This window comes from Cebidichthys violaceus, unplaced genomic scaffold (assembly GCF_023349555.1).
Source record: "Cebidichthys violaceus isolate CVI_PGR_0920_01 unplaced genomic scaffold, fCebVio1.0.p SCAF_58, whole genome shotgun sequence".
Taxonomy (NCBI): Eukaryota; Metazoa; Chordata; class Actinopteri; order Perciformes; family Stichaeidae; genus Cebidichthys; species Cebidichthys violaceus.
Window position 1 is genome coordinate 276,074 of NW_027176794.1, and position 27,859 is coordinate 303,932.

General features: G+C 42.3%; 1 protein-coding gene across 2 annotated transcripts; it reads right to left on the reverse strand.

Annotated features, from left to right (window-relative positions):
* On the reverse strand, positions 1-26,902 carry ctdspla (CTD (carboxy-terminal domain, RNA polymerase II, polypeptide A) small phosphatase-like a). Of its 2 annotated transcripts, XM_068732285.1 has the most exons (8): positions 26,350-26,902; positions 12,267-12,433; positions 11,032-11,064; positions 8,266-8,367; positions 3,732-3,788; positions 2,304-2,396; positions 2,026-2,211; positions 1-1,125 (listed from the first exon to the last, which is right to left on the reverse strand). In XM_068732285.1, the coding sequence occupies exons 1-8, from the start codon at positions 26,423-26,425 to the stop codon at positions 1,000-1,002; spliced, it is 840 nt and encodes a 279-aa protein (XP_068588386.1). In that variant the 5' UTR covers positions 26,426-26,902; the 3' UTR covers positions 1-999. The 2 variants fall into 2 exon arrangements, with proteins under 2 accessions (XP_068588386.1, XP_068588388.1); XM_068732287.1 differs by lacking the exon at positions 11,032-11,064.
* Positions 26,903-27,859: the final 957 nt, after the last annotated feature.

Below are 27,859 nucleotides of genomic sequence, written 5' to 3' on the forward strand. Positions count from 1 at the left end.
TGACAGTGTGCAAACTTGCAACTTTAATAATGTTGTACAGTACGATTTCAACAGCAGTCTTTACAATGCACCCAACCCTCTTTTCCCCCCAATAAATAGAATTTCATGTCGTCTAAGCTAATTATTACATCTTCCTCAAAAGTTTAACATCTTTTGGTGGACGGCGATGTCATCACAAAGGTTTCTTTTTTCAATAATAAAGTGGGGTTTAAATGTCTAATTTACAGTCACTGTCAAGGATCAAATGACGTCATTCAGTCACACTTCACATTGAATTGTAGAAATCTTTGGTGAATTTAACAATTCAATGTTACTAAACTCAAACGCAAATAATCCCCCAGGTCGAAGGGGCTAGTTGGATACATATAGAAAAAAAAATCTTTTCTGTTTTCTCAGATTTCTCAGACAATTCAGATTTCCAACTTCAATTTAAGGATTTAGTTAATACGTATTTGGGATGTGCATCCCATAACCTGACACAACAAAATCAGCGCAGTAATGAAGGCACTTCATTCTGTAAGAGAAGATAGATCACAGTTGTTTGAATGAAAGGTCAGACGAGATACAACAGCCTGCATAGCACAGCTCAACACAAAGAAACAAAACGTCACTCACTCTCAACAAAAAGAATCTGTCTATTGGATTATTTTTGGTAACTAAAATATTACTTGATAGAATAGTAAAACATCCACTCTCTGATAGAAAAATTACTTTATGTACGTCTTGCTTAGAAACATATAGTATGTACATACAGTGATATAATCTTTTGTCAGTAGGAGTCCTGTACAAAGAGTCCAAGAATCCAGAGGTGGTGAAAATCCCTACAGTTGTTGTCTCTTGATTTAATAATGAACGGAACAATTGCCTGAAGTGCTCAGATCTAGAGCCACGCTGGGAGCCCCAGCGCCGCTCGGAGGACAGGAGCCGGGCTGAGGGGCCGTGGCAGCGAGGTGAGGCCTCCGTGCAGAGGCAGGAAGGTCCAGCTGGAGCCGCCGCCTGCTACCTGTTCCTCAGGCTCTGTAAGAGACTATAAACGTCGTCCTCCTTACTGAGGCCCTCAAACAGAGGAATCAGGTCTAACAGCTCCGTGTCCGTCATGTCGTCGAACCAGGACTGCACTGGGACCTGTGGAGAGAGAGAGAGAAAGAACAGAAAAGACAGATTTTATTCATTTGAAGGGAGAAAACTCTGAATGTTGATGCCAAAGTGCTGCATTATAGGCGAGGAGATGGTGCGAGTTTTGTGTAAATAATTAATGGGGGAAATGCATCAAAGGCATGAAGAGTGGCAGCAGCAGAGGAGAGAAATAAAACTGGGAACACTGCCTCTGGTAGAACTCGGTTTCCAAAACAACAGCTCAGATTAAAGCTGACGACGTCTGGCAGAAGTAATCAATTACCATCATTAGTAACTTTGTAATTAACTTATTTTGGTTGTAGCCGTGTATTTCCATCCCAGTTTATTCAGGAATTTGAAACATAAAATGTCATTGAAGCCCACATTTATACATGTAGATTCACATGAAATCATCCATGTTTCAATCATGTTAACAACAGGAGTTGATATGAACTCAAGTGAACAAAAGCAGCGAGATTGCTGTAAAAACACGTATCCCGTATCTGGCAGAATATTCATTTTTAACATTTTTGTGAACTTCTGACAATTTAGATACCTAAACTCAACATCCAGCCTTCCCTCACCTATAATCATTTTGACAAGTTTGTATGCATTTTGTTTTTGTTATTCACATTTCTAGTAATCATTCTGGGACCTGGCCTGAACCTGAGCGTTCACAGTACCTTAATGAATTAATCTCAATCGCCGTCATGCCCCTTCAGTCTGTCAATGGCCCAACACAGCGGCTGATATTGTTTATTTGGGCATCTTTACATATGATTGAATCACCAGGAATTGTTAGGCTAAATTGTTAAATAACCAACCTGTTAATAAAGCCCCTCCACTTGCGGTGTCCCCCATGGGACCACATTTCTGTTTCACTGTTCAACATCTAGAGGACTGACTTACCGCGTTCTCAGGGTGGAAGATGTAGGAGGCAGGTGAGTTGTCTATGATGATGACTTTACTGAGCTCTCGGCCCAGCCGGCTGAGGTCTTTGACGTAGTTTCCTCTGTGGAAAACACACGATTCCCTGAAGAGCCGGGCGCGAAACACCCCCCACTGGTCCAGCAGGTCTGCCACAGGGTCAGCGTACTGGATGACCCAACAAAAAAACCAGCCATCAGGTTAGTACAGTCTTAAAGCCACATCACCGTCTTCTTAAGTGTTAAAGCGTTTAAGCGAACCTTGGCTAAGCTCGCTGTGAAGAGGACGCATTCAAAGAGCTCCCCCATCTTCTGGAGGAACTCGTCCACGTGGGGCCTCTTCAGCACGTACACCTAAAACAAAAAAAAGGCACGAAAATAAACACCACCACCAACACAACGGTCGAGTAAGGAGGCCTGGCGTCAAATGTCTGGTAAGATTAGATGAGTCTCAGTGGGACGTTGCTCATGAACTGATTGGTGTGAAGTTTTATTGTGTCCCAGTTTACTTAATGGGGCGGAAGAGGCTGTAAAGACTTAATTGAATAGTTGCTTATTGCAAGTTATTTATTGGTGGAATACGTTTTTTAACCAATGACATTCTAGGCTTTGACCCTTAAGTCAGAAAGCTTAGTACATGGTTTGACTTGAATAACAACCTACGTGAGAGTTAGGGCTAGATGTTGCCCTTTTTGTTTTTTTATTAGTTAAGGCTTCCGTCTGTTTCACCAAAAAACTCACAGATTTCACTGGTTCTGTAATTTGCTGTCATATTTGACAACTTTAGAATAAAATGCAGTAAATAAATAAAAAAGAAATACATAAAATACCTCAAACAGTTCCACATACAGTATATAATTCATCATAAATCTCAAATGCAATTAATTCAATTATTTCTAATTCTAAAATCGCCCTGTTTTTTTTTTCTGAAAAAAAAAATGCGCATACACACATCCATATTTGAAGCCTATTAGAGACTTAGAAAGTAAGATACATGCAAGTGTCTGAACTATCCTGAGAGGATTAGACATTTTTCAAGCAATACCCAGCCCTTCACAACAACAGACTTTGTGTTCACATTTGTCATTTCTGCTCGTCGTCGTCCACTTTAGTTGGTCTCCAGAGGTTAGTTGCTGACCCCAAGTGCAAGTAATCAAGCATAGGCCGAGAGATACAGAAAGCCTATCCTGGATTACTTGAACCAGGTCACAGCTACAGTCTGGCTGCTTCCGCTTCAAACGGGGCGCAGAAAATAAACCTTTGTACGGAAGCACAACAACTCTAGTCACAATGTGAGTGTTTAACGGCGCCTCCGATTCTTCCTTTCTGCTGTGCTTTCTCTCTCAAACGCAGACATTTGTAATCAGTTAAAGAATCTCTTCAGCTGCTCACTCAACAATATCTTCAAAATATGCTTTATGACATGTGTTTACCAGGTGAGACGGTCACATTACGGCACATCCATCTTTACAGCGAGCAGAGACACCGAGAATAAAACTGAATAAATTCAAGGAGGAGTGTATACGCTGTCCTACTTTTGACGTAGCCATGAGATAATAGAGAATAATAAATACTAAAGGGAGGAAAATGGAGCCACAGCTTCCGAGGGAGATCTTATAAATGAATACATATTATTCATATTTAATTCAAGCCCACTTCTCGAAGTCCTCCATATCAGTGCAACAGTACCTGATGAACAGTCCCATCAATCTCCACTGGAACAATGAAGTCTGCATTGCTGATGGGCTGCAGGAAGACAAGAGACAGAGAAAGGATTGTTGTTTGTGCTCAAAACAGCACAATCTGACAAGTATGCAGCTAAACCACATTTTTGTTTAAAGAAAAATAGAGAAAAGGTAAAAATACTCCTGTAAGGTTCCCCAGGCTAACTAGGGAGTCTTTAAGCACACTGTGGTTCCCTCTGCTCAAGCACTCTGTTTCTCAGTGTTAAATAAAAACCAGGAGTCAGACTCCGGGGAGAAACCCGGGAGCTGAACGAGATGACAGACGTGAGCGCGGGACAGGAGTGCCGACTTGTGTCATCTTTAAAAGCAAGAAAGGGGAGCGAGGAGAGAGGTGCAGGAGGTGGAGGAAGATAGACGCTGTAGGGGTGTGGGTGGAAGACAAGTGGAGGGCGTAGAGACGACGATGAAAGGATTAGGTGGGAGGCACGGCGGTGTCATGTCGGAAAGGGAGAAAAAGTTAAAAAGGTGACATAGAGGCAGAGGAGAAAATTATTCTCTGAGTTTAAACAAGAAGCACAAAGAAAGCTTTTCCGGCTGTCACCTGGTTTGTTGTAGACACAAAAGAGGATTGAGGATTATTTAGAAGTATCATATTATAAGCTTAATTGACTGTAATTCATCTACTCATATTTAAAAATCAAGGTAAATCTGCAACATCATTATTCTTTTGTAAGGCAATGCTTAAGATGACTTATATCCTACACAGACTAAGTTATAATCTTTTTTAATGTATAATTCTGCTTTACAAACTCAGATATATTAAAAACATTTTAGGATGAAACCTACACACACCCCTAGTGATTGTACTGCATGTGTACATTTAATGCTTCAATGCTACAGTTAGCAGGTACAGTTCAACGCCACCCAGCAGAGGGGGTGTGTGCTTTAGGAACACCAAACACAGCATTTTGACCTTCCACATGTCACCTGTTTAATCTGTCTAATATGAACATGATGGCGACAGTGGAACAATAGACCTACTGTACTAGAGATGTTTGGTGATGCAAGAGTGATATAATGCACAATCAAAAGATCCAGATCCCAGACAGATGACAGACAGATGTGAGTTCTTCTATGAATCAGTTTTATAGTATATTAAGCTCTGTGCTTACACCGGAAAACGTAAGGACTGCGGCCTCCATTGTCTAAAAACAGAACCGGTAATAAACTAAACCAGTGACAGGCATTGGTCCAACTTTCACAAAGAGAAAAGGGAAAGATAAAAGAGAGAGAAAGAGAAAGAGAGAGACAGATGGAGGAAGAGACTTGTTATCTGCCTATTGCTCTTCTACTGAATCGCTCCATCATCTGAAGACTGAACACACAACAGCTGCTCTGTAATGGGCCCGGATCCGAGCCACGAGAGATATGGGTAATGGAGGAAGATGTATGTGTGAGCGAGATGGAGGGAGAGGGATGAAGTAAATGGGGAGAATGGAGAGTATTTGTTTTATGGATCTCTGCTGAACCGGCGTTGACCTCAACAGACTTGACGGAGGGAACATCTTCTGGACTGTTTCAACTGATGAAATGATTCCTTTACATAAATACACTGATTAAGTATAAACCTGCCTTGGAAAAACACTTCCATGTCTCATTATAACAGGTTTATCCACATACAATATAGCTGAAATGACCTCGCATGAGGTGCTCATTCTCATCACATCACCTTCTTCTAAAACACTTCTTAAAACTATTTTTTTCATTGTGTGGCCCTTTAATGATTTAAGGTTTTAAGGGTTGATTCTTTATTTTATTCTATACACTGTGCATCTTACATTTTTATTATTTTGGAGTATTTGGACAGAAAAAGTAATTTCTCATAATTTTGTTCTTAATCAGAGCAAGGAGAAAACTTATACTAAAAGCCTTTTAGGGTTAACAATTATTTTCATTATCGATTAATAGATTAATAACAGATTATTTTCTGATTTCATTGATTTATTTTACCTTCAATAAAATGCCAAAAAATTGCAAAAAGTGCATCACATGATATTTAATGTTTTTACCATCATAGAATACTACAAATATGCACAACTCAGAGACTAGAAGCAGGGAATTTTGTACAAAATAGTTGCAAATTACTTTTCTGTCTATTGACTTACCTACTAATCATTTTAGGCTTTTATTTAGTCTGATAAATTGTTTTAGAACTGGTTTCAACCTCACAGGGTTAAGGAGGCCTGACTCTGTCTTATATTGGGCTCTTTGGCTCTTTGGTTTCAGTTAATCGTAATGCTACAGCACGATAATAAAAATCAGCATCTGACTTTTTGGAAACAGTTGCAATACAACAATGCAAATGGGGTAAATTTCATACATTAATGGTTTTCTGTACAGAGCCTGACCTCAACCCCATCCAACACCTTTAAGACGAAGTGGAGCGCCGACTGCAAGCCAGGCCTGATGGCCAACGTCAGTGCCTGACCTCACTTTTGCTCTTGTGGCTCAATGGGATGAAATCCCAGCAGCCAAGTCCCAACATCTTATGGACAGCCTCTGTGAAAAAGTGGAGGCTGATATAGCGGCAGATTAATGACCATGTTTATTGTAATGAGAATGTTTTTTATTGTATTCTCCTGTAAGGTAGTATTGGTTTTGAGAAGTGTTATATAAATAAGCTTTACTATTATTATCACATATCCGATCAGCCATTTTTACACATCCAACACACTGGATCTAATCCTGGAGGAGGCTCAGGAATTATCTTTTCATCCATAAAATACAGGATAAAGCATACAGTATGTGACGCGTTATGTAACATTTCTTTTTTAGTCTATGTCCATCTGTACACTATGTGAAATGTCCCTGTCAGTTCTGGTTGGTTTTCTGCCCTTATTGTCTAATTCAAATGGGGACTTTTACATTTTAAAATGAACATGCCCAACATTTTGATCCAAAACGACATCCTAACTTCACGTCTACAAATAAATAATCTTCAGGAAACCATTCAGGCTTTTGAACGAAGCTGAAAATGCAAAGTTTCTGTTCTTTTCCGTTACACTCTCTTCCTCTCCCAACTGATTTTCATTTATTGCAGTGCCTGAATCTACTTCATACTGCTAAATGCATTTTGACGGCCTGCATACAGTGTGCAACTGAGTTCTCTCAAAAGGAGGACAAAGATGAGTTTTTGTGTGAGTTTCTGACTCGGGAGGAAAATAAAACACTTCAGACTATTAGAACAGATCCAGGATTTCTAGGAAATTCATCCCGCGGTCATTCAAGGCAACAGTACTCTGTATTGGACACACCCTTGTGTGTGCGTGTGTGTGGCCCCATACTGGCTTGTGACCGTAATGGGTGGGTCCAGCGCAGTGCTTGAACATTTTTCTCTTCCTTTTACTTTCCACAGTCGTATGAAAATGTACTTAAAGCGTTTCTCTCTGCAGTTACTTGAATGAACAAACGGTTTCCTTTCACAGATGAACAAAACTATGCAAACACAAAAGATTATTCAGCTTCACCTTGAGCTATTTTCCTGCACAACTCTCTGGCTTCCTCATGCTGAGGACAAAAGGCACACAGGCACAGATACAGCAGACGTAATAGGATCAGCCGAGGCAGAGCTGTGCTGAAGTGGGCCTCTGGGTGTGCCAGGTGTGTCAGTAGAGAGAGACACATGAGTCTATATGGCTTTATCATTTTTATATCAAGAATTGTCCTTGGCTGAAAATCTTTGCCCATCTTGGTCTTATACTTGCAAATCATTCAAGATATTTAACCAACATGATTAACACAATCATGTGCTGTTATTGAAAACATCATGGGTTTGTCTTACATTCATAACCTTCTACATGACTGTACTTTGTCAAATGAAGAAGTGGCGTCATAAAAACAAGTAAGCAAACAAGTGAAAATCATGGATCCCCAAATTTTAGCAATGCTAGCAGGATAGCTCTTGGCATTGTTGCTCTGCTGGTCCACCACATTGTATCAACAGCTATTGGATAACTAGCATATTTTAGCATGCTAACAGAACAAACCAAGATGGCGAACATGGTAAACATTATATCAGCAAGTTAGCATTGTTAATTTCAACATGTAAGCATGCTGACATTAGCATTTAGCTGATATGTACTGTAGGTGGTTGACTCCCAGGGAATGAGTTGGGGGTGAAGGGTTTACGGCTGTTAGCCCTTAAAAAGCTGACAATCTGTAGATACAGAACATGTTTCTTCACAATACGGAGATGATACTTCCTGCCATGATGCAGAGGATGAATCGGAGGATGAATTGGTAAAAAGTAACAGCTAGGCCATCTCTTGTCCCTCTCAGCTCAGTGGCACCTCGTGCTAATTGTCATCATGCCATCAAGCCCATATTCACAGCAAAGAATGTCATCTTCCAGATTTATTTCGGTTTAATCCTATTATCCCTCTCAGGGTGAGCAATAATAGCATGACACGACTGAAACCACGAGTGTCTATACTCAAATGTATACTTGAGGGTTTGCGTGTGTGGGTGTGGTAAATTACCTTGAAGGAGCTGTGTACGAGGGTTTCGTCCAGGTCGATCACCACGCAGTTCTTGCCGTAATCATCTATACTGACCTCTGGCAGGAGGAACTTGGCTGGAGGCTGCAGAGACAATACACACCTTTTACATTATGGTGTATATACAGAGGTTCATAAGACGGAACAGGCTGCAATTTACACTCACACACACCCACACACACACACACACACACTCATAGTCATACTAAGGGTGTGATGATGACCTGCAGGGAGGTGTTACTTTGATACTTATCTGGGGTGTTTATCGTTGTAATATTGCAAAGTAGCTTAATAGTACTCCTTTCTAGTATTTAAAGAAGAATATTCAATCCAACTGTCAATCTTCAGAAAATTAATCTCCAACATGTTCTTTAATCAAAAGAGCTAAAATTTTCCTTAATTCCATTTTCTCTAATTACTCGCAGTCTTACTAAAAGCTGAAACTAGTTAACTTAAGGTGGGGCCTGAAATTAGTATTGCAATATTTATAAGATATTGATAATAAAATGAATGTTAGATGCAATGAACTGTCTTCAATTGTTGTGCATTACATCGGTCAAAAACATGTAAAACTAAATTAATATCTAGTCCTCTCTTTTCATTATCTGGATTTGGTACATTCTTGTGTGTGTGAAAGCAATATTGTATTTCATATAAAATACGGATTCATCTAATTATTATTTTTGTATTAATTATTGAGTTTTGACATTATTTTTCCTCAAGAATCCGTTAAATCATTTAGAACATAAAATTACACAAATAGTGAGGTCATGCCTTCAAATTTATTGCATAATTCAACCAACAGGCCAAACCCTTAATAGACTTAATTTAAAATGATAAAAATACTTCAAGAAAACAGCGGATACTCTTATGTGAGAAGCTGCATGGTGGGAATGTTTTTCCTTGACATCTTATATCAAAACTACTTCTCCATTTGGTAATATTATGACAATTTTTTCCAATTTTTGTTGTGCCTCTACGTGCGGTTCTACGGTACGAATCCCTGCTGATATTCTCTGTATTACCTCATGTTGACTGAGCTCTGTGACTGTGCTGCCTTCAGGGTCAGGGGGAGAAAGGAGAAAGGCTTGTGTCCTCTGCCAAGCAGGCCTGGGGTTACAGACAGGCACGGGGCAGATGGTGAGGCCATAGGGGGCACGCTCTCTCACACACACACACACACCTACACACACACACACACACACACACACACACACACCTATATAGAGGTATGGCGCAAGGACTCTGTCAATCTTACACATACACACACACTTGTGCTGCTGCTCAATATGCTACCCGTTCTCTGCATGTGTCTGTGTTTTCATGCTGTCCGTATTCATTATGTCTTATCACGAGACTGCATGCTGATGTATCATGGGAAGGATTCCCTGTGAGCAAGGACACTGAATGACAACCTGTCAGGCCGTGATGAATGTGATTACATGCAGGTTGAGCAAAGAAAGAGCGATTGACCGGGACCTTGACATTTTCACTCGCGAGCTGCACCGAGATAAAGAAGCTCTTCACCTGGAGCCACAGCCAGGAGGCGCTATCCCAAACTGATAACATCAACCCCAGTTTGTGTTTCATCTTTTCTTTTTGGTGCTCAAAATTAGAATCACAAAATAATATGTTTGTTGACATACATATATACACACACACACACACATATATATACACATATACATACATACAGTATATATATATATATATATATATATATACATATATATATACCAAGCCACACCTAAACATCTAATTGCAGCTACATTGTGACGTGTTAAACCATTTAATAAGTGTCTATAAAATGCTTAGTAGGGAGGGTTAAATTAAAGTGTTTATTTCAATGCCTGTGTGTTTTTATATATTTGTATATAACTGTACTTGGTAATAGTAAGACCAAGAAAGTAGCAACAAGTTTCAGAGACGTCTTATTTGTCTAGTTCTTATGTTGTTTTAAACTTTGAGTTACAGCAAAGAGCGACGCAGACAACCTGTCCAGGTCAGCTGGAGTTATTTAAGTCGCCTCTCAGAGTCCTCGCCCGGCCCCTGCCGGGAATACAAAGAGCAGACCTTATCGCCACATGCCCTTCCTGCCATTGAAGGGAGGTGTGGTGTAGTTTAAAGCTTGCCTGCGATGTGGGATGCTGTGAGTGTGAATATCCTATAATTACAGTAAACCACAGGCACAGCGTAGATTCCAAAATAACTGAATAAACTGCATGTTGAGCACAAACAAAGCAAGTGAATTTATAGAACAAACCATTGAAACCAAGCCCCCCATCTAATGGACAGTCAGCAGTTCATTGAGTTAATTGATTGATTGATTGATTTTACTTAATACAGACAAATACCTGATTTAATCAGGTGTTTTCAGGGCGAGTTATCCATTTGTTGATCCAAAATGCAGCTGTAAAGGTCCAGCTTAAGATTCAATGAATCTGATCTAATAAGGAAATCAATTTCATGTTCTGTTCCAGTGATTGGAGGAAAACAGGAGAAATGGACAAAAGGACAAAGCCTGAAATAAATCATATGATAATGAATGGATTTGGATTACTTCGACGGTAGGCGGCGCAAAAGCAAAGCCTCGAAAGCTGCCCGATTATCAGGATGGGAGAGTGCGAAAGAAAAATCACCTTTGTGCCAACATCCACATGCAGCTATACGATGAAGCACAGCACAGCAGAGGGAAGAGGTTACTGTGATGGAGCGAGATGAAGAAAAATGAAAGATAATAATACATACACTGGGGATGGGGATGACCTGGACCTGGTCACACTGGAGAAAATAAACAGAGAGAGAGAGAGAGAGAGAGAGACACACACACACAGGGTGGTAAAACCAAAAACCGCAAAACAGTGAAAAATCTTTGCGAGGAAGAAATTGACGACGTCTATATTGTAATCAACAAATGCGCAGAGAGAGAAAGCGGGAGAAGGACAGAGAAAATGGACGAATAGTACACACTGTGATAGTGAGAGCAACTTGCTGAAAAACAAACAGAGCTGCCATAGTAACAAACATGTCTGGCCAGAAATCCAGTACACTGCTGGGAGGGACTCCAAATATCAGACCCGGCGCTATAACAAGGCTTTTTATGGCGAGGTTCGTGAGGTTCACTCTAATTTAATGGGGACGCATTTTGTTAAGTTGGGGGTCCGGAAGCGGGTCAGTGCTGACCGCACGTATAGTGTCTGTAAAGGGCCACGCATTCCGCCCCTGAAAGAGAGACATTTACAGGTCAACCAGGAGTGGAAACGTGATATGACGTTGCTCCATTTATAGCCCAGCGTACCTGCCTTGGCAGCAGAACACCGTGTTTGCGGAGGAGCTCGGGGGTTTTGGCGCCTTTTCCCGTGGCCAGAACCTTTCGCTTCACACATCCTCACTACACTGGTCAGAGTGTGTGTGAGGAGAAGGGGGAGGCGTGGGTGCCAGGCAATCCATCACACCGGACACACACAAGGCCCACTTTATGGGGATTAAAGCGTGTGTGTGTGCGTGCGTGCGTACATGTGTTGTCATAGGTGTGTGGTAAGAGCGAGCGACTGTGTGTATGTGTGGGGCTTTCTGAGCTTCTCAGCGTGCTCTGCGTGTTATTTTGTGTGCGCGGTTGTGTGCGTAGGCAGATATCGAAGAATGCGAGATGGGAAGCGAGCCCGTATTTTCAAGCAGTGGATGGTAAACAACCTCTGGGTTCAGCGGGTTTGTAGCAGCTGGAAAAATTTGTGGAGGGAGCGCTCAGCGAGGCAGCACAGCGCCTCAGCTCTCTGCAGGGAAAGGCAAACCCTAACAAGCTCCCTGTAACAAAACCAAACAAATGTTTCTCGTTACCGGACCTCTCCACGCGAACTACGATTCCTGTTATAAAATATCAACTAATTCCCACAAGGTTTTTCTTTTCAGTCATGTGGATGCAAATGGAATGCAATTTGGGATCTGGCCGAGAATGATGCGAGAGAGAGAAAAATGAGCGTCACCTTGGGAGGGCTGCCGTTCTCCTCTGGCGGCGGGGCCAGAGAAAGTGTCTTTTTGTTGGCGGGTGGTGGCTCAACGTGGTAGTCATTGTAGTTGCGGAAGCAGCAGAAGAAGGGGCTGAAAATGCTCCGGCTGCGATGCTTCTTTAGGCTGCTGTTGGACTGGGAGACTGGAAGAGACAATAAAAGAAAGAGCCAGGTTATTTGCATATGGGAGCCAGTGAGGGAGGAAGCAATAGCACACTGTGAAGATACTCTGTTACATGTAAAGGTCCAGCATGTTGTTTGACATTTTATTTTTATCTGCTAAATGTACTCAAGGCAATAAAAGTAAAAGTACTGAAGGAGGACAAATATCCCTTTTTGCGTGTTATACTATATATATTATATAGCATAAATGGGATATATATGTATATTTCACTATGTGAGACATTGAATGGCTCTCCTGGCTTTGAATCAAGTGCTGATTTCTTTAGTGCCATTTCACAGCAATGTCACCTGTTGAGAGCAGGTATCATATTTTAAAGCATTTATATGAATGCAAAGCAAAAAAAAGACAGAAGTGATGCCCAGAGTTGCAGACAGACTGCATTTCCCATGCATCATCACATTATCGTGACAGAAGGGGCTGAGATGTATGTTGTTCAACACAGCGAGGGAGCACAGGGACAAAAATAGGCTTCCCAGAGTGCCCTCTGGGAAGGTAGTCAAGTTAATTAACATCAAGAAAGACGGAGACAGACGGATTAATATCACATATGTGAGAGAGACAGAATATATGACAACACAAGAAAGAAAATCTTTCACATTTAAGAGACCCTGAATGTAAAGACTGAAAACCACTGTACACATACAAGAGATTCCATATCTTGAACAGCTTGGATGCAAAACCATTTCAATTATTTGACTATATCTGACAGTAATTTAACCGAAACTATGGATTCACTTGGGAAAAAGAGTTAATCTGTGGCAGAGGGCTCGCAAAGCTCCGGAGAGAAAACATACACATATAGGTTCCTGGTTACATCATTCCTCCAGCGCCGTCTCTGAAGCTCATGGCCTACTTTCACACTCTTGTATTATAAATATTTTCTGTCTGTGAGGACGAGTGGATAAAAATAGAAATTTGGGCAGCTCCAGTACAAAGGCTAAAAATCTGACAGCGCAATTATCCTGAGGTGATCCTGAAGTAGAAATTCTGCCAGTTTAATTGCTTTAAAGGTAATTTCTAGGCATGGAAATCCCAAATCTGTTCGGGACTTTGAAGTGGCTGACTTTAGCTGGAATCATAATTTCCGTGCCTCGGAGCGGCCGTCACACAGCGTCCCTGTCGTCTTGTTAACGTGCTCATACAGCCGTGTGACACAGGCGGCCCAGTTAGCCATGCATGCTGAGGCTGTTTGCAGCCTGGTCGTGTTCTAAGAGCCTTCAGATGGGCTCCCGGATCTATCCTTGGGTCGCTCCGACTGGATCCGACAGGCCGCGGGCAGTCCGTCGTCTTTGTTCTCTCCCGTCTTTGTAGTCCAAAGCTCGCAGTGGCCCTTGCTCTTCCCCGATAGATGTTCCCATGAAGCCAAACAAACACAGCTATACGGTCGGAACAGGAAGGCAACATGCTGTGTTACTGAAATCTGCACGGTGATTGAAGGAGATGTTCTGTCCTTGTAGACTTGATGCACTCACTGCTGGTACAGCAAACAGTGAAAAGTACACCGACTAGACGTGTACACTCTATATTTCTTTATGCACGTCCACGAAAGTAAACTTGAGGAATTCATCTGATTAGAGAAAAGGCAAAACATCACACACTGAAAGCATTAACCCCATAAGAGCGAGGTCACCAATCACACACACACACACACACACACACACACACACACACACACACACACATACACATACACACACACACACACACACACACACACACACACACACACACACACAGAGAGTTGAGGAAGTCTCGTTAAGTCGCAGGGACTTAATGTGGTGGAATTAAATACATATGCCAAACGTTATACTGTGGCACGACCTTTAAAGAAAATTAACCAGAAAATGTAAAGGGTTGGTTCACCCAAATACGCTATAGTGTGAACTGCTAAAGCAGATTTGTTTTAATTTTAAGTGAGTGGAATATCCTTTGTGGGGCTCACAGCGGTGAACAATGGCACCTTTTTACTAAGGTTTATGAGCTGTATCTAATGGCTTTGTTAGTAGTTTAAAAATAATATAATTTATAGATGACTACGAGCAATTAATAAAAGCATTATTAGAAAGTGGTACAAAATCATTTTTTTTTGGCCATTTTTAAAGTTTCATTTTTTTAATAAGATGAACTCCACAAACAAAATTATGTTTACTTCATTCCCCTTGGTGGTGGCAAAGAAAAGCCAAACTATCTAGCAGTGAAATAAAAGGCTGTAATTGGACTATTTGACTCAGTAAGTTTCCAGTTTGGAGGGACCCTGAGTCCTCCCCTTAACGTTGGCCTCAAACCCCATGATGTCATTCTTCGCTCCTCCATTTTGAGACCCTCTACATTTTCCCGCCCTGGTCTGCTGCCCCCTGAAAAGCACCCCGAGAAAAGCAGGTGGGAGAGGGAGAGCGGGAGAGAGCGGGAAGAGGAGAAATGGGTGTAGAATGGGTGGAGAGAGTCACAGAGGCGAGGCAGCCTATACTCGAGCCTGATTCTTACTCCACCCCCTCCTGCACCACCACCCTACACAAACAGAGCTTTCCTTTCTCCCTCTGACACAAACAACATAGCTGAGAGTTGACTGCTGCCGGACGCCGAACACACACACACACACACACACACACACACACACACACACACACACACACACACAGCATATGTTCACATGTTCAGGCAAAGGGCCACGTGCACGGTTATCAACAAACCGCATACTTCACAGATTGACGCAAACTTTCTTCTTTCAATGTCCTTGTTCAGGAATGTGGCTGGAGTCGACTCGCCTTTCAGAGTAATGCTCTGAGAATAACAGCAAAAGGTTAAAGTGCAACATTTGCCATTACAAATGCAGGAGTCTTGAACTGCATTAACACAGCAGGAAGTTAAAATCAGCCAAATGAGACACTAAAGCACCCAGGAATCAGCCGATAGCCTGTGGTTCTGCTAATAAGGGATCCACCTCACTGAAGTCTAAGTAAAGGGTGTCGCATGCAATTGGTTTTACTGTATCTAACAAAAGCTCCCTGGAGAGAGAGAGAGATGAGGCCGAAGCCTCCTCAGAGCAGGTGTAGAATTATTTACCCACTGAATACACTTCATTCGATCAGCATATTCCCTTGATGCGAGAGCTGTAAAAAAAAACAACAACATCCCTTTAGGGCAGCGCCTGTGACGGTGCTCCTGCTAAACATTAGGTAACAACGATATAAGGCTGTCCAGTCAATCAGACCCAGCCGGGGCCCGGGCTATCTGTCACATGTTCAGGCACAACCACTAACAAGGCCGGAAGAGGGGGAAAACGCAGGAAATTCTCAGCATTCCTGACAGGAAGAGATAATCACCCCGTGACCCACAGCGTGGACTAATGCCAAGCTCCGAGAGGGAATATGATCCGCGGCTTAGCTCAAGACTTTTGAGGTGGCCTCTTTTTACTGTAGCTTTAAAAGCACATAAAGTATGCACCCAGTCAAAACACAACATGCCACATTTGAAATACGACAGCAGGTTTAAGTTTAGCTGCTAGATGACGTCTAAAAGGTTTATGTCAGGACATCCATCACTCTTGAGCCAAAGAGTGATGGATTAGTAATTTAGCAGGTCAATTCAGGTTTATTACAACTTGGCTCTTATTTTCATAACTAATGGAAATGATGTTCAAAACTATCAACATTGTGCTCACCAAGTTAACTGCTGAGATCTAGAAATATAACCACATTGCTACAACAAACGTCAGATTCGGCAAGACACACAAGGTTGGATGATCACACAGGTTTTACCCCCCCCCCCCCCCCCCCCCCCCCGAGCAATGTAATGTAAATCATAACATTATTAATTATTGTATAACTTGAACTTGATGCATTTTTCCTCCCGTTTGGTCCGACCGTGACAACATCTGAAATGTCAGAATTAAGCCCCGTGTGCAAAATAACATATTCATTAATACACTGGTATTGGTAGCGCCTGTGTGAGTGACAGACCTTGAACTGCACTTCAGCAGCAGTTAGTTGACTAGCCAGGCAGGTAAAGTGTACAGTACCTGGGGGGCACGAAGGTAAATGTGAAAACGATCCATTGTGCAGCTTAAATAATTAAGATGGAAAAAACGGGTCGGCTTTAAATGGCAGTGCTTCACATACACCAGAATAAAACAGCTGCCATGGGGATTTCAATGCAAAACAAGCCTTCCTGACATCGTGGCAAGGAGACACCGACAGACAAAAATGAGCCCATTCATCGCCTGAAACGGTGGGCATGCTTTTTCACATCATTTCCTACCTCCTCTCACTGAGATTTTGAGTGTGGGGTACCAGTTGTCTATGGCTTATATAACAACATGTGACGTAAAATACTTATTCGGCTGCAGCCAAAATGAAGAACAGTACTCTACACATACACACACACACACACACACACACACACACACACTGGCAGGTAATCCACTATTAGCCTGGAGCCTGGGATCTAATGTCTTGAGCTGACAACATTCAGAGGCAGAGAGAGCACCTGAGGAAGAAGCTGTTTCACTCACAGCAACAGACGAGCAGTGAGGGGGAACTCCTTGTTGTGCTTCAGCAAAATAACAGTGTGGAAGGAATCCCTGCAGTAATACACTATACTTCCAATAGGGACGACGCTAAGAAAGACACGTATCGTATTCTTAAGTTCAGACACTCGCTCATCTCTTTACTGTTTTATCCCTTTATTGTGAAAAATGCCCATCCCAAGTTCACAAAAGGTGTCAACTTTAAATATTGGGATTCTTTTGCTATAGCAGAATGGTTCTAGGGATGACAATGTTGGTCCATTGGTAGTTTTGAAATGTAGCTTGATAAAAGACTTAAATGATTAGTAAATCAATATATTTTACATTACATACATTAAAGCGAATGTTTTTTTCCAAAGTGACCATTTCCATTTATAGTCATCCACACATCAGGAGCCAGTTCAGCCGTTCGGTGTCTTGCTCAAGCACGCTTGAACATGTGGAGACCATGAGCCTCAAAGCCAGCCTTTACACCAACTCTATCTTTTGTTCATCCCAAAACACAGATTATTGATCGTTTTCACAAAAGAGGGGATCATAATTATAACAGATCGGCTTCTAAAACAACATTCACACCAAAGAGCCTCTCCTTCACAATCCACTTGGACACGTGTCTGCTGCTCGCTCCCCCCCCCCCTCACACACACACACACACACACACACACACACACACACACACACACACACACACACACACACACACACACACACACACACACACACACACACACACACACCAAATCCAAACAGCTGAGTGGAGTTAGGTAGCATCAGATGAGCTGAGCCTGACACTTCAGCCTGTGTGCGTTGACCCTGTCGAGGTCCGAGGGTTGGTGGGTTATGTGTGAGGCCATCAAGGCAGTAATAGCACAGTATGATAAAATAAACTCCTGCTAAGCCTCCTTACTTCACCGCATAGACAGCTGAGGGCAGAGTGAAAATTACAGGCTGTGGGGGTGCTGTACACTCAGTTCTAGCAGATGCCTTTAGTCACACTCACTGACCCTCAGCTGTCCCTCTGGCTATATTTCCTTACTTATCTGGGAGGATTCATATACGTATACAGATATATATATATATATATATATATATATATATACACACATACATATCCTACATGACCTTATGTAACTGACATTTATTCCATAACCCTGTTACGTTTGAAGTCAAGACATGGTTTGCTGAGATTTAAACACCTAAACCACTCGGTTGGCAGCCATGCATGTCGTACTGCAGGGTGCTAATTCTCCCAGCTGCTGCCGTGAACTCTGACACAAAGATGTGGGCTGGTCTGATCTTGCTTTCCAGCCTCAATGGTACAGCGACGTGGGCGCTGTGGTGGCGGTGCCTCCCGGAGGAGGAGGGGGGGGGCTGCTGCTTCTCGAGCACTCGGCGTAACGAAGAAGATGACAAGCGCGGGGGAATTAACCCACTGAGAGCTCAGGGAGAAATAATGAGGGAGATCTGACTGTTCTGCTGCAGTTACGCAACCGGCAGCAACACAGCCCACGCTGTTTGGGGCTGCGACAGTTTATTATTTATATATTCTTATCTACAACTGTGCGCACAATGCCAGAGGCTCAGTGACTGACGGGAAATCCTCCTTGCCTGTCGGTTAGCTAAAAAAAAACGTTATAAGATTTAATGTCAGATGGAATTAAAGGGCCAGTCTTAAGACTTCTCTTGAGTACAGACACGCTTGTACACTTGGTGTCCCCAGCGATGCTGTCCACGCAGCTGTAAAATTGATCCTGAGAGTTGATCCGGTGAGCTGTTAGTATGGAATTTAAAGGGGAACTCCAACAGTTTACTAGTGATCCTCCCATCTACAAGATGAACCAAAAACAAGATGGCAACGGCCACAATGTAGAGTTCTTCAAAGGCTTCAATACGGCAGTCCACAAACCAATGAGTGACATCAAGGCGACTACGTCCACTTCTTATATACAGCCTATTGGTAAACCCTCCCTGCTTGGTAAATGACCACCTCTTTTAAACCTCTATGACGAAGCCCTGCGTGTGTGTTGTTGCTGCTACAGTTTCCCCGAGCCTCTGCTCTCAGAGAGACGTTCATCTCTACACTTCCACACACAGCATGTCCTACTTTGTGCCCCTTGAGATTCATAGCTAAACAGTATTCACCTTTACCTCTTGAGAGGCAGAAAAGTAATCCCTCGTTGTGTCTTTTACAGCCTCCATACTCGTGCATTTGCTTACCCCTTGCTCGTCGATTAAAAAAATGCTCTACTGTCAAACATCGGACAAAGTGGCACGCAGCATAATTCAGGAAGGGTGACAGAAAATCATTTTGGACTAAACATGATCTCCCTTTTAGATAGCCAATTACTGGTGATGAATGCCAGCCAGAAGAGGGCAAAATATGCAGGAAGGCCATCACCTTGTCAGAGCCAGGCTGGGTACCTGGCTGCAACCCAAGAGACACACAGATGCTATTTGAGCATTTTCTCCTGCTTTCGCTTCTTGATTCCCCCCCCCCACACACACACCCACACACACACTCGTTTCTCCTTGACCCCTACCTTTCTTTGATTGTATTGATCTGTTTTGACAACATCTGTTTGGCTGGATGGATGCTCGATTAATCCTAGCTTGTGGCGTGTCCGAGTCCACGCTCAACAGCCCCGTTTAAAAAAAAAAAAACAGGCTTTAGAGCAGCAGCATCCAGGGCTTCTGTGGCCGTGTGGAAGGCGATTCTTTTACTCCGTAGGGATTGTGGCTTTTGGAGCATTAATAATGGTCTTCACTGACTCACAGCCATTGAATGCCAAAGTGTCAAGAAATACAGGAAAGGCATGCGTGATGTAATCCCACAACAATGCTGTGCGTTTCAAATCGAGACACGACAAGCATGCAGCAGAAGAGTGTCAGTCGTTTGTCTTCTGTATTCATTTAAGCGAAGTTTGAAGAGCTGAAAGCCACTGACAGCTGCAGTCAATTAAGCTAAAAACTGGAAAACAGACACAAGACGCTTAGTATGGATGGAGTTCTTCTGTTATCCTGCACTAAAATGTATATTTTATCATTCAAATCAATATAAACTAGATTATGTATGAGTGCAATCACAACCCATCAGCGCTCAGGATGAAGATGTACTGGGCAGAATGTCATTTTATCAAGAATCTACTAGAAATCCTACTAATAGCCTCTTCAAAGCCAAGGCTGGACATTTTGAAGTATAGAGGTTGCTCCAAAACAAACAAACAAACAAACACAGCGTATGAGCTACACTTGAGGCAACATTCAAACATAAAACTTTCCCACAATGCAGTCGAACATACGGTCCAAAGCACACAGACATAAAAAGAGGCCCAGAAAAACCCCAAAGCGTATGGTGTGTGCAGCAAAACCAAACTAAAGGAATAACAAAATACTTTACTGAGAGCAGAGAAATGTTGAGCAGGCACACGTACATTCCTTGAAACTGGCCAATCACATATATACACACACACACACTTTATATATATATATATATATATATATGTGTGTATATATATATATATATACATATACACACACACACACACATACATATATATATATATATATATATATACACACACACACACACACACACACGCATGCATGCATGTGTATATATATATAACAACAAGAGTCATGTGGATCTGTTGGCTCTACTGAACACACATACTGGCAGCATATCAACAATATAGTCTGTAACCAGATTTAAGAACAAGTCAAATGATGTTAAAGCTCTATTTTAGTGCAGAGACTTCACAGAAGCAGCAACTCTGTTCTCTTTCTTTCCAGTTAAAACTGCATTCAGAGTGATGGTTTAAGTATTCACAGTCAGCCAGTGTGGGAGTGAAGAAAGCGTCAACCCACACTCTTTTCCCCTGTGGCCTCTCCGGGGACGGGTTGCAGTGCGATTGCATCTCCTTCACCGTGTCTCACAATCCACAGATCTTTACAGACTGCCTCGTAATTAAGGACCAATTCGCAGAGTTTTTGTGTTCCAACCTGATTCTTTATTGTGAAATCTGACATAAATCTTCCTAATGCATTCTGTGTCACAATAGATAACCCTCATTGTCTCAAAGTACACCATGAAGGAAATGCATAAGAGAGGCATTAGAGATATAGAGCTTATAGGGCTGCTACTTGGCTAGCTTCTAGATAGCCCAATATAGGTTCACTGTTAAGACATTTCATTCTTTAAATTAAAGATTGACCTAATATCAGTCTACTTTCATCACTTTTTGATAAAGAAATATCTGTTTGACTGGTCGTGTCGAAGCAGAGGGCTAGGTTAGCATAAACAATGAAAGCAGGGGGAAACAACTTGCTTTGTTTGTTTTTTATACTTCATATTCTGTACATATTAGGCAAACGAGATGTGATCACATATTATAGTGAGCTTTAGAGGTGGTAGGTGGATTTTTAGCGTTTTATCTAACTCTTGGCAAACAAACAGCTGTTTTTAAAAATGCTAAGCAATTACTGTGTATAAATTCATCATTATGGATTTTTCTCTTGACAGTACTTAAAAAAAAAAAAAATGACACAATGACATCAGCAGGGAGATGTGAACATAAACTATGACTTTTAGGCCTCGTTTCCAACATAAAATAAGAGACTAATACATCAACAACCACCCAAAGGAGCCACTATTGATGATGGACTGTCTATGAGCTCAAACATAACGTCAAATTCAGTGTTGGCGAGTCCATTGCGGTTAATTACAATGACAAGCAAGCTCTGTGCGGAGTAACAAAAAACGTACTACAATAATACATTTATTTGCTACTCACAGCTGTAAAAACATTTCATTGCCTCTCGTTGGGGGACTGTATGAATGCAAAAGACATAAAAGACATAAATTAAGACAATCCCACAACTTCCACTTCAGGCATGTTCATCCACAAACACACTGAGGCCGGTCCCGCACAGTTAACAAGCTTACCAGTCAAGGGGCTTAGGCATGGAAGAAAAACATTCAACTCTTCCCAATCAGCTGCCCAGTATAGTATTGGACTAAAGTAATAAAGATGTGTCCAACACTCCAACACTTCCCTGGAGGTGCAGATAATCAGCTTTTCTGAGCAGCATCGGTTGAAATAGACTCATAAATCTGTAATAGGGGACTTGCACTTCAGAGCCTCCCTCTTTCTCCAAGTCAACATGGTGCTCTGAATATTGACTTCACTGTAGGCACATAGCAATCCAATGTGCTTCTTAAGAGAGGTGGAAGGCTTGTGAACGACATACTGCGCGCTCAAAACATATCTAAGAAATCCACGCCACCTATGGCCGAGTTAAAGATGGTAATCCTCCTCTACAGAGTCCGGTCATGACAGCAGAGTGCTGTACACAGCGGAGCGGCCGGTTGTGCCAGGGACTCTGGGGAAGCCAAAACTCACAATAGCGCCCTAACTGTGCTGCACACACCCCTGCAGGTGTGGTCCACACATCATAAACACTTTATTAATGTACAGCAGCACGTTCCAGAAACAACCTCAAATGTCAAGCGCGCATGAAATCACAGGCTTTTCTCCAGATTAATATATATAATTACAGCTTCAGTATTTTTTTTTAATCTAATTTTCTTTCTGGCAATGCAAAGATTTTCTAACCAACAAGCCTTTGGGTGAATCATTTTAACATGCCATACATAAATCCCGGTGCCTGCTGCTCCTCCTCGTCTATGCTTCTTCTGAAATTATATATCTCATCACCTTTGAAGACATTCCCATAAACCAGACAGAGTACCTTGACCCGTTTTTTAAAAGGCTGGACGTTAATGAGCTCTGTGACACTGTCTTGCTGCAGCCTTGAGATGCCATTGGAGTAATGACATGGGGGAATGGCCAATTATGTCTCTTCAGGACAACGCATATTACTCAGTCTCAGCCCAAAAAACCATGCATGCAATCAAAACAATTATAGTTTGTGTTTGTTGTTTTCCCCCCGCAGTACTAAGTGATTACAAAAATTAAAAAAAAATGATTTTACAAGAACTCCAGGAGAACCATTAAGCCGTGTGACAAACTAAACTGACAAACACATAGCTGTGCAACACTAGAGCAAACCGAAAGAACAGGAATGACGATATTATGTTTTCTTATCGAGAACAAAGACCATGAAAAGACCAAAACCAATGACAAACTAACAAGAGTTGTCTCTGTACCCAGAGACTGCATATAGCTTGTTTCTATGTGCCATAGAGCTCTATTGTTCTTTGAACATATTTTATCATTACCAAGAACATTCCAAGTGAAAATAGTCCCCAGCAATTTACTCTTACGAGTAGTAAGATCCACAGTGCCAGAGCTTTTTAGGATTTAAAAATGTAAATATATGTTTGTGACCCGTTTTTAAAGATGTAAGTCTTCAGTAGTAACAAATGGGCTCGAGGTTGGAACAGCCAGAGACAGGTAAGCAAGAAAGTGTTGAGGGACTGATTAACACGGCCTATAAAAAATAAAGAACATCACTAAACGTAGCCAATATTTGCAAAAAACTAATTAGGCGTCAACCAGGAGCACCTAAACACATCTTTCACGATCCGTTTTAGTCTAAGCGTCCGCCATCGCTCACAGTGCAGCAGTGAAGAGCTAAACTCAGATTTGACCTAATCTGATTAGGTTAAACAGCTCGTCCATCGATACCCGTCGGACTGAGAAGTTATCAGACTAAAGCCTCAAAGATGTGCAGAGTGAGACGGAGGCTGGCCGCCCTGTGACTCCCTGTGCGCTGTTAGTCCAGTCGTTGCATTGCATTGCATCAGATCCTGCAAAGTAAAAAGGTCTGCCAAATGAAAAGCCTCATTTGGGTTTTCTCAACCTCCTCCTCCTTATGTGCTGGTTCCTGTGAAATATCTGGCCTTAAAAGTAGTACGACATTGCTGTTTTATCTAAGAAAAAAAAAAAATGACACTGGGATCCAAGCAATGGTCTGAATGTGTCCACAATTATCTATCTGATAAAGTTCACCTCCAACACAGGGAACAAATAGCCTTGTATCCACCATCAGTATGACACCACCCACACCCACATTATGATTCCAACCCTCACCTCATTTAACATAATCCATAATGCATAAAGATATATTCTCCACCTGACCAAACGTCTAAAAGAACTTGGCTCTAATGAATTACTACGTCTTTGCTTGGAATGAAACTGATAGGACTCTGAAAATAGCCTGCCCGTGTTCTGAAATATTCAGCGTGTGTGTGTGTGTGTGTGTGTGTGTGTGTGTTCTTCAGCGCAGCCCGAGCAGGTCACAGAGTAACTGTCCTGGACAACAAGCGCTGTTTGTTGTCTGCATTGACAGAGTCAGTGGTGAGCGGCAGGGACTCTATTCAGGAAGCTCCCTGGTGATACTCTGTGTGTGTGTGTGTGTGTGTGTGTGTGTGTGTGTGTGTGTGTGTGTGTGTGTGTGTGTGTGTGTGTGTGTGTGTGTGTGTGTGTGTGTGTGTGTGTGTGTCGTGTCCTCTCTGGTCAGCGGCTGACCCTGGATTTCATCCCGCCAGATTAATTGTCGGATTCCACATGTCATCTGGGATTTGCTGTTCGAGACAAGCAGGATGTTGCAGACAAGAAAGTGTGGGAACTCTGTGCGAGCGATTAAAAATGTGCTAAAAACCTGCAGTTTTATTTGTCTTCTAACAAATTTCCTGGATGATGCTTCATCACTTCAGTCGGCAGAGAAGCCGTGCGTTTGCCGTTAGTGATTGTTTTCATTGATTTGTTTATGAAGGTTTTAATTATTGAGGTGGCACCACAGGATTAGAGGAAGCTGAAGAGGAAAAGGAAATATCGGGAACGTGTCATTGGATCAATCAGAATTGATCTGGCCGCCGTGATCACGCAGGTCAGTCCTAGAGTCACTTCAAGCAAAGAAGATGAGATGTTAACGTAACGTCTCAGCCTCACTTCTGATCTAGAATTAGTGTTCAGGGTCCTGTTAGTGTCCAGATCTTCATTTCATGACCGCCGGCCAGGAGATCAACGAGTCAGAGTGTATCGTGTATGTCAGTGTTGCTCAGCAGAGGTGATGCAGGAAGGAGACCTTTTCCTCAACAGAGCACTGGGTGTAGCAGGAAGTTGTGGTCCCTCTGGCCTCCAGGCACCCTGGCTCAGTGGGATGGGTGCTGGTGGTGGGGGGGAATGTCAGGGCCCTGAGCTCCGATCAACCATGCCCTCCTGCTACAGCCTCCCGCGGACCCCTGTGTATCCCACGTGTGGTTACACAGAACTCCAAAGCCAGATTTTCTTGTGTGACTGTCCTGCACAGACTAGAGAACCCCCCCACCCCTCTCAAAGTTAATGAAAACTGGAAAGCTCTTGACTCATGAGGGGGATTTGTCATTGATGGCATCACCACATGGTGAAGTTGCGACTCTTGTGCAAAACAACAGAGAGAAAATGTGTTTTCGTTCAGCCGCTGTAATCTGTCGAGCAGCTGTTGTTTTCAGGCACTTTTTTTTCTTCTTCTTACACATCTGGAAGTGGACATTTCTGACCTTTGTTAACAGACGTCGTCGGTCGGCTATTTGACGATTATTGGTTTTATTATCTTTAAGCACTGTACAGGGGAGCTGACGATGCCTTTCAACATTATCATGCTTCAGTGAGGTGCTTTTATTCTAAGATAGACAGAAAAAAATACAGAAAGCTAAATATATGTGTGTATCCAATGTGATTACTGGCTTTTGGATAATAAAAAAAAAGAGAAACAAGACGTCCCATGTGTACAATCAAATATGTCCCTGCTTAAGGACTTAAATTGGCGTTTTTCTTCATGCACCATAGCCAAACTGTTGACCTCTGATCACTGGTGGTGATATTGGTAGTACACCAGGCATTTTACAGAGCCTGTGCATACTGGGATGTCGCCAGTGCAAAAAGGAGCAGAGTACCCGCCCCCTGTAGTAAAACCCAGCTCACTCCAAAACACACACATATATATGATCACGTTCAAAGTCGCACCAAGTTTAACATTTTAAATGAGCTTTGGTTTAGCTCAAATGAAGCCCACTAAAGTTACGCTCCAAACATGACATCTACAGCCGATGTGGACAGGGCTCTCCATGTTTCTCTGCTTCAGATGAACAATGGAGGTTCTCCGTCGACACTCTCTTGCTGTTGAGCCCGGTATCCTCTCTGCACCGAGGGCTGCAGATCACATTTGGCAACCGAGCAACGTGAATATTCTACAGCTGGAAATCCAAATTAAAATCGCGCGCGCACGTGTGTGTGTGTGTGTGTGTGTGTGTGTGTGTGTGTGTGTTTGTGTGTGCGCGCGTGTGTGTGTGTGTGTCTGCGCGCGCGCGTGCGTTTGTGGCATTTTGCGATTTCTGTGCGTCTTACCTTTATCTGGACTTGAACAAATGCTCTCCTCCTCTTTCGGATTTGCAACCTGTGTTATTATGGACGTGTTGTCCATGGAAACGAGATGTTATGCACCTTCGGCCGCACCGTTTTATTCCTTGGCAAACATTACCGAGCGCACTACAGTCCCCTGGCTGCGTGCGCGGGCTAAAGCGTCCGCTGTTTGCAGCATTAAAATCCCATTTCATTCGAAGCGTGCAGTCCCATATCTCCCCCCACCCCGGAGCTCACGAACAAGACGAAATGTCAGTGAGAATAATCGTCCGAACATCCGAGGTGACAGTCCGACGTGCAGGGGACAAACAAAGCGTCAGTCCTGCATTGAAGTCGTGTGCGTCCGCTGTTGCAGGCAGCATAGCACCCCGCCTGCTGCTGCTGCTGCTGCTGCTACTGTACGCTCCGGTTTCAATCCACACACTATAATATCAACTGCGTGATACGGTTACGATGTTTACCCAGATATGGCGACCGTCCTCCTGCCACAGTGCCATACAAGCTCACTACAACAACACGCCTTCAGTATTTTGTATTATCCTGCTCAGTCCGGACTGGAAAGAAAAAAACCGCTCAGTCCGCCCACCACTCTGAGCTTTATAGGCTCAGGGCAGATTTACAGGAACTGATTTTACAAGATAATATGTTTCTAAACGTTTCACTTGTTTGTTAATATTTGGCACTGGAAATTTGGAAGCATTTTAGAAATACTGAGGTCAAGAGTTCATTTTTATGTTTTTTCTTCTCCTTTTTTACATTTTCTATATTCACTTAACTGCTTAATTAAACGTATTCTGGTATGATTGACTTAAAGTTGTTTTAAAGCCTTCCCCCAAATGCCAGGAATATTTTAAAGACACATTTTTAGGGCCACTTGAAGAATTTTGACGCAAAAATAAAAATCCAGCTTTAAAATGTTCAGATTCTCTGAAACAACACAGAGGACCTGACCTTGGTGTCCTCAATGGTGTCTACGGCCCAGTGCAACACATCTACAAGCAGGTCTATATACAAGCACATGACGGGTCAGTTTCTATGGATAAAACATATCTCTAATGATATTGTGAGTATGTAAAATATCCCCATTTTGTTTTATTAGATTAAATTGTTGAATTTGAATTTGATTTGAATCCACTCACACGATACTTAAATATCACTTTTTAGTAAGACACCCAAGTTGTAACTAATGACTTTATTCACAAATAATTGACTAATTAATATGAATAACGTTGGGGTTGCCAGGTTCTCTTTTGCTGATGTTTGTCTTTCAATGTGACACAAGCTCTATCTTTTCAGCTCTCCTTCCAACTGAAGTCCCCACAGACCACAGAGGTATAGCCTCGTCATATCTCACATTTATTTATCATTCCAATTTTCCATGACTTTCTCAATCAATGTATTCGTAATGACTTTGCATCATTGTTTTTGTTGTTATTAGTGGGGACCCTTGTCGAAAGCACCCAAATGGAGCCTATGCAGTTTTAATAGATATAAT

Bases quoted from the DNA above. Each gene is read 5' to 3' on its own strand.
- ctdspla (XM_068732285.1), bottom strand. From the start codon at position 26,425: ATGGACAACACGTCCATAATAACACAGGTTGCAAATCCGAAAGAGGAG. The intron at 2,397-3,731 runs GTACTGTTGCAC...TTTTTGTTTTAG, and splicing joins TTGATGGGACTGTTCATCAG to GTGTACGTGCTGAAGAGGCC. The intron at 2,212-2,303 runs GTTCGCTTAAAC...TGGGTCATCCAG, and splicing joins TCACAGCGAGCTTAGCCAAG to TACGCTGACCCTGTGGCAGA.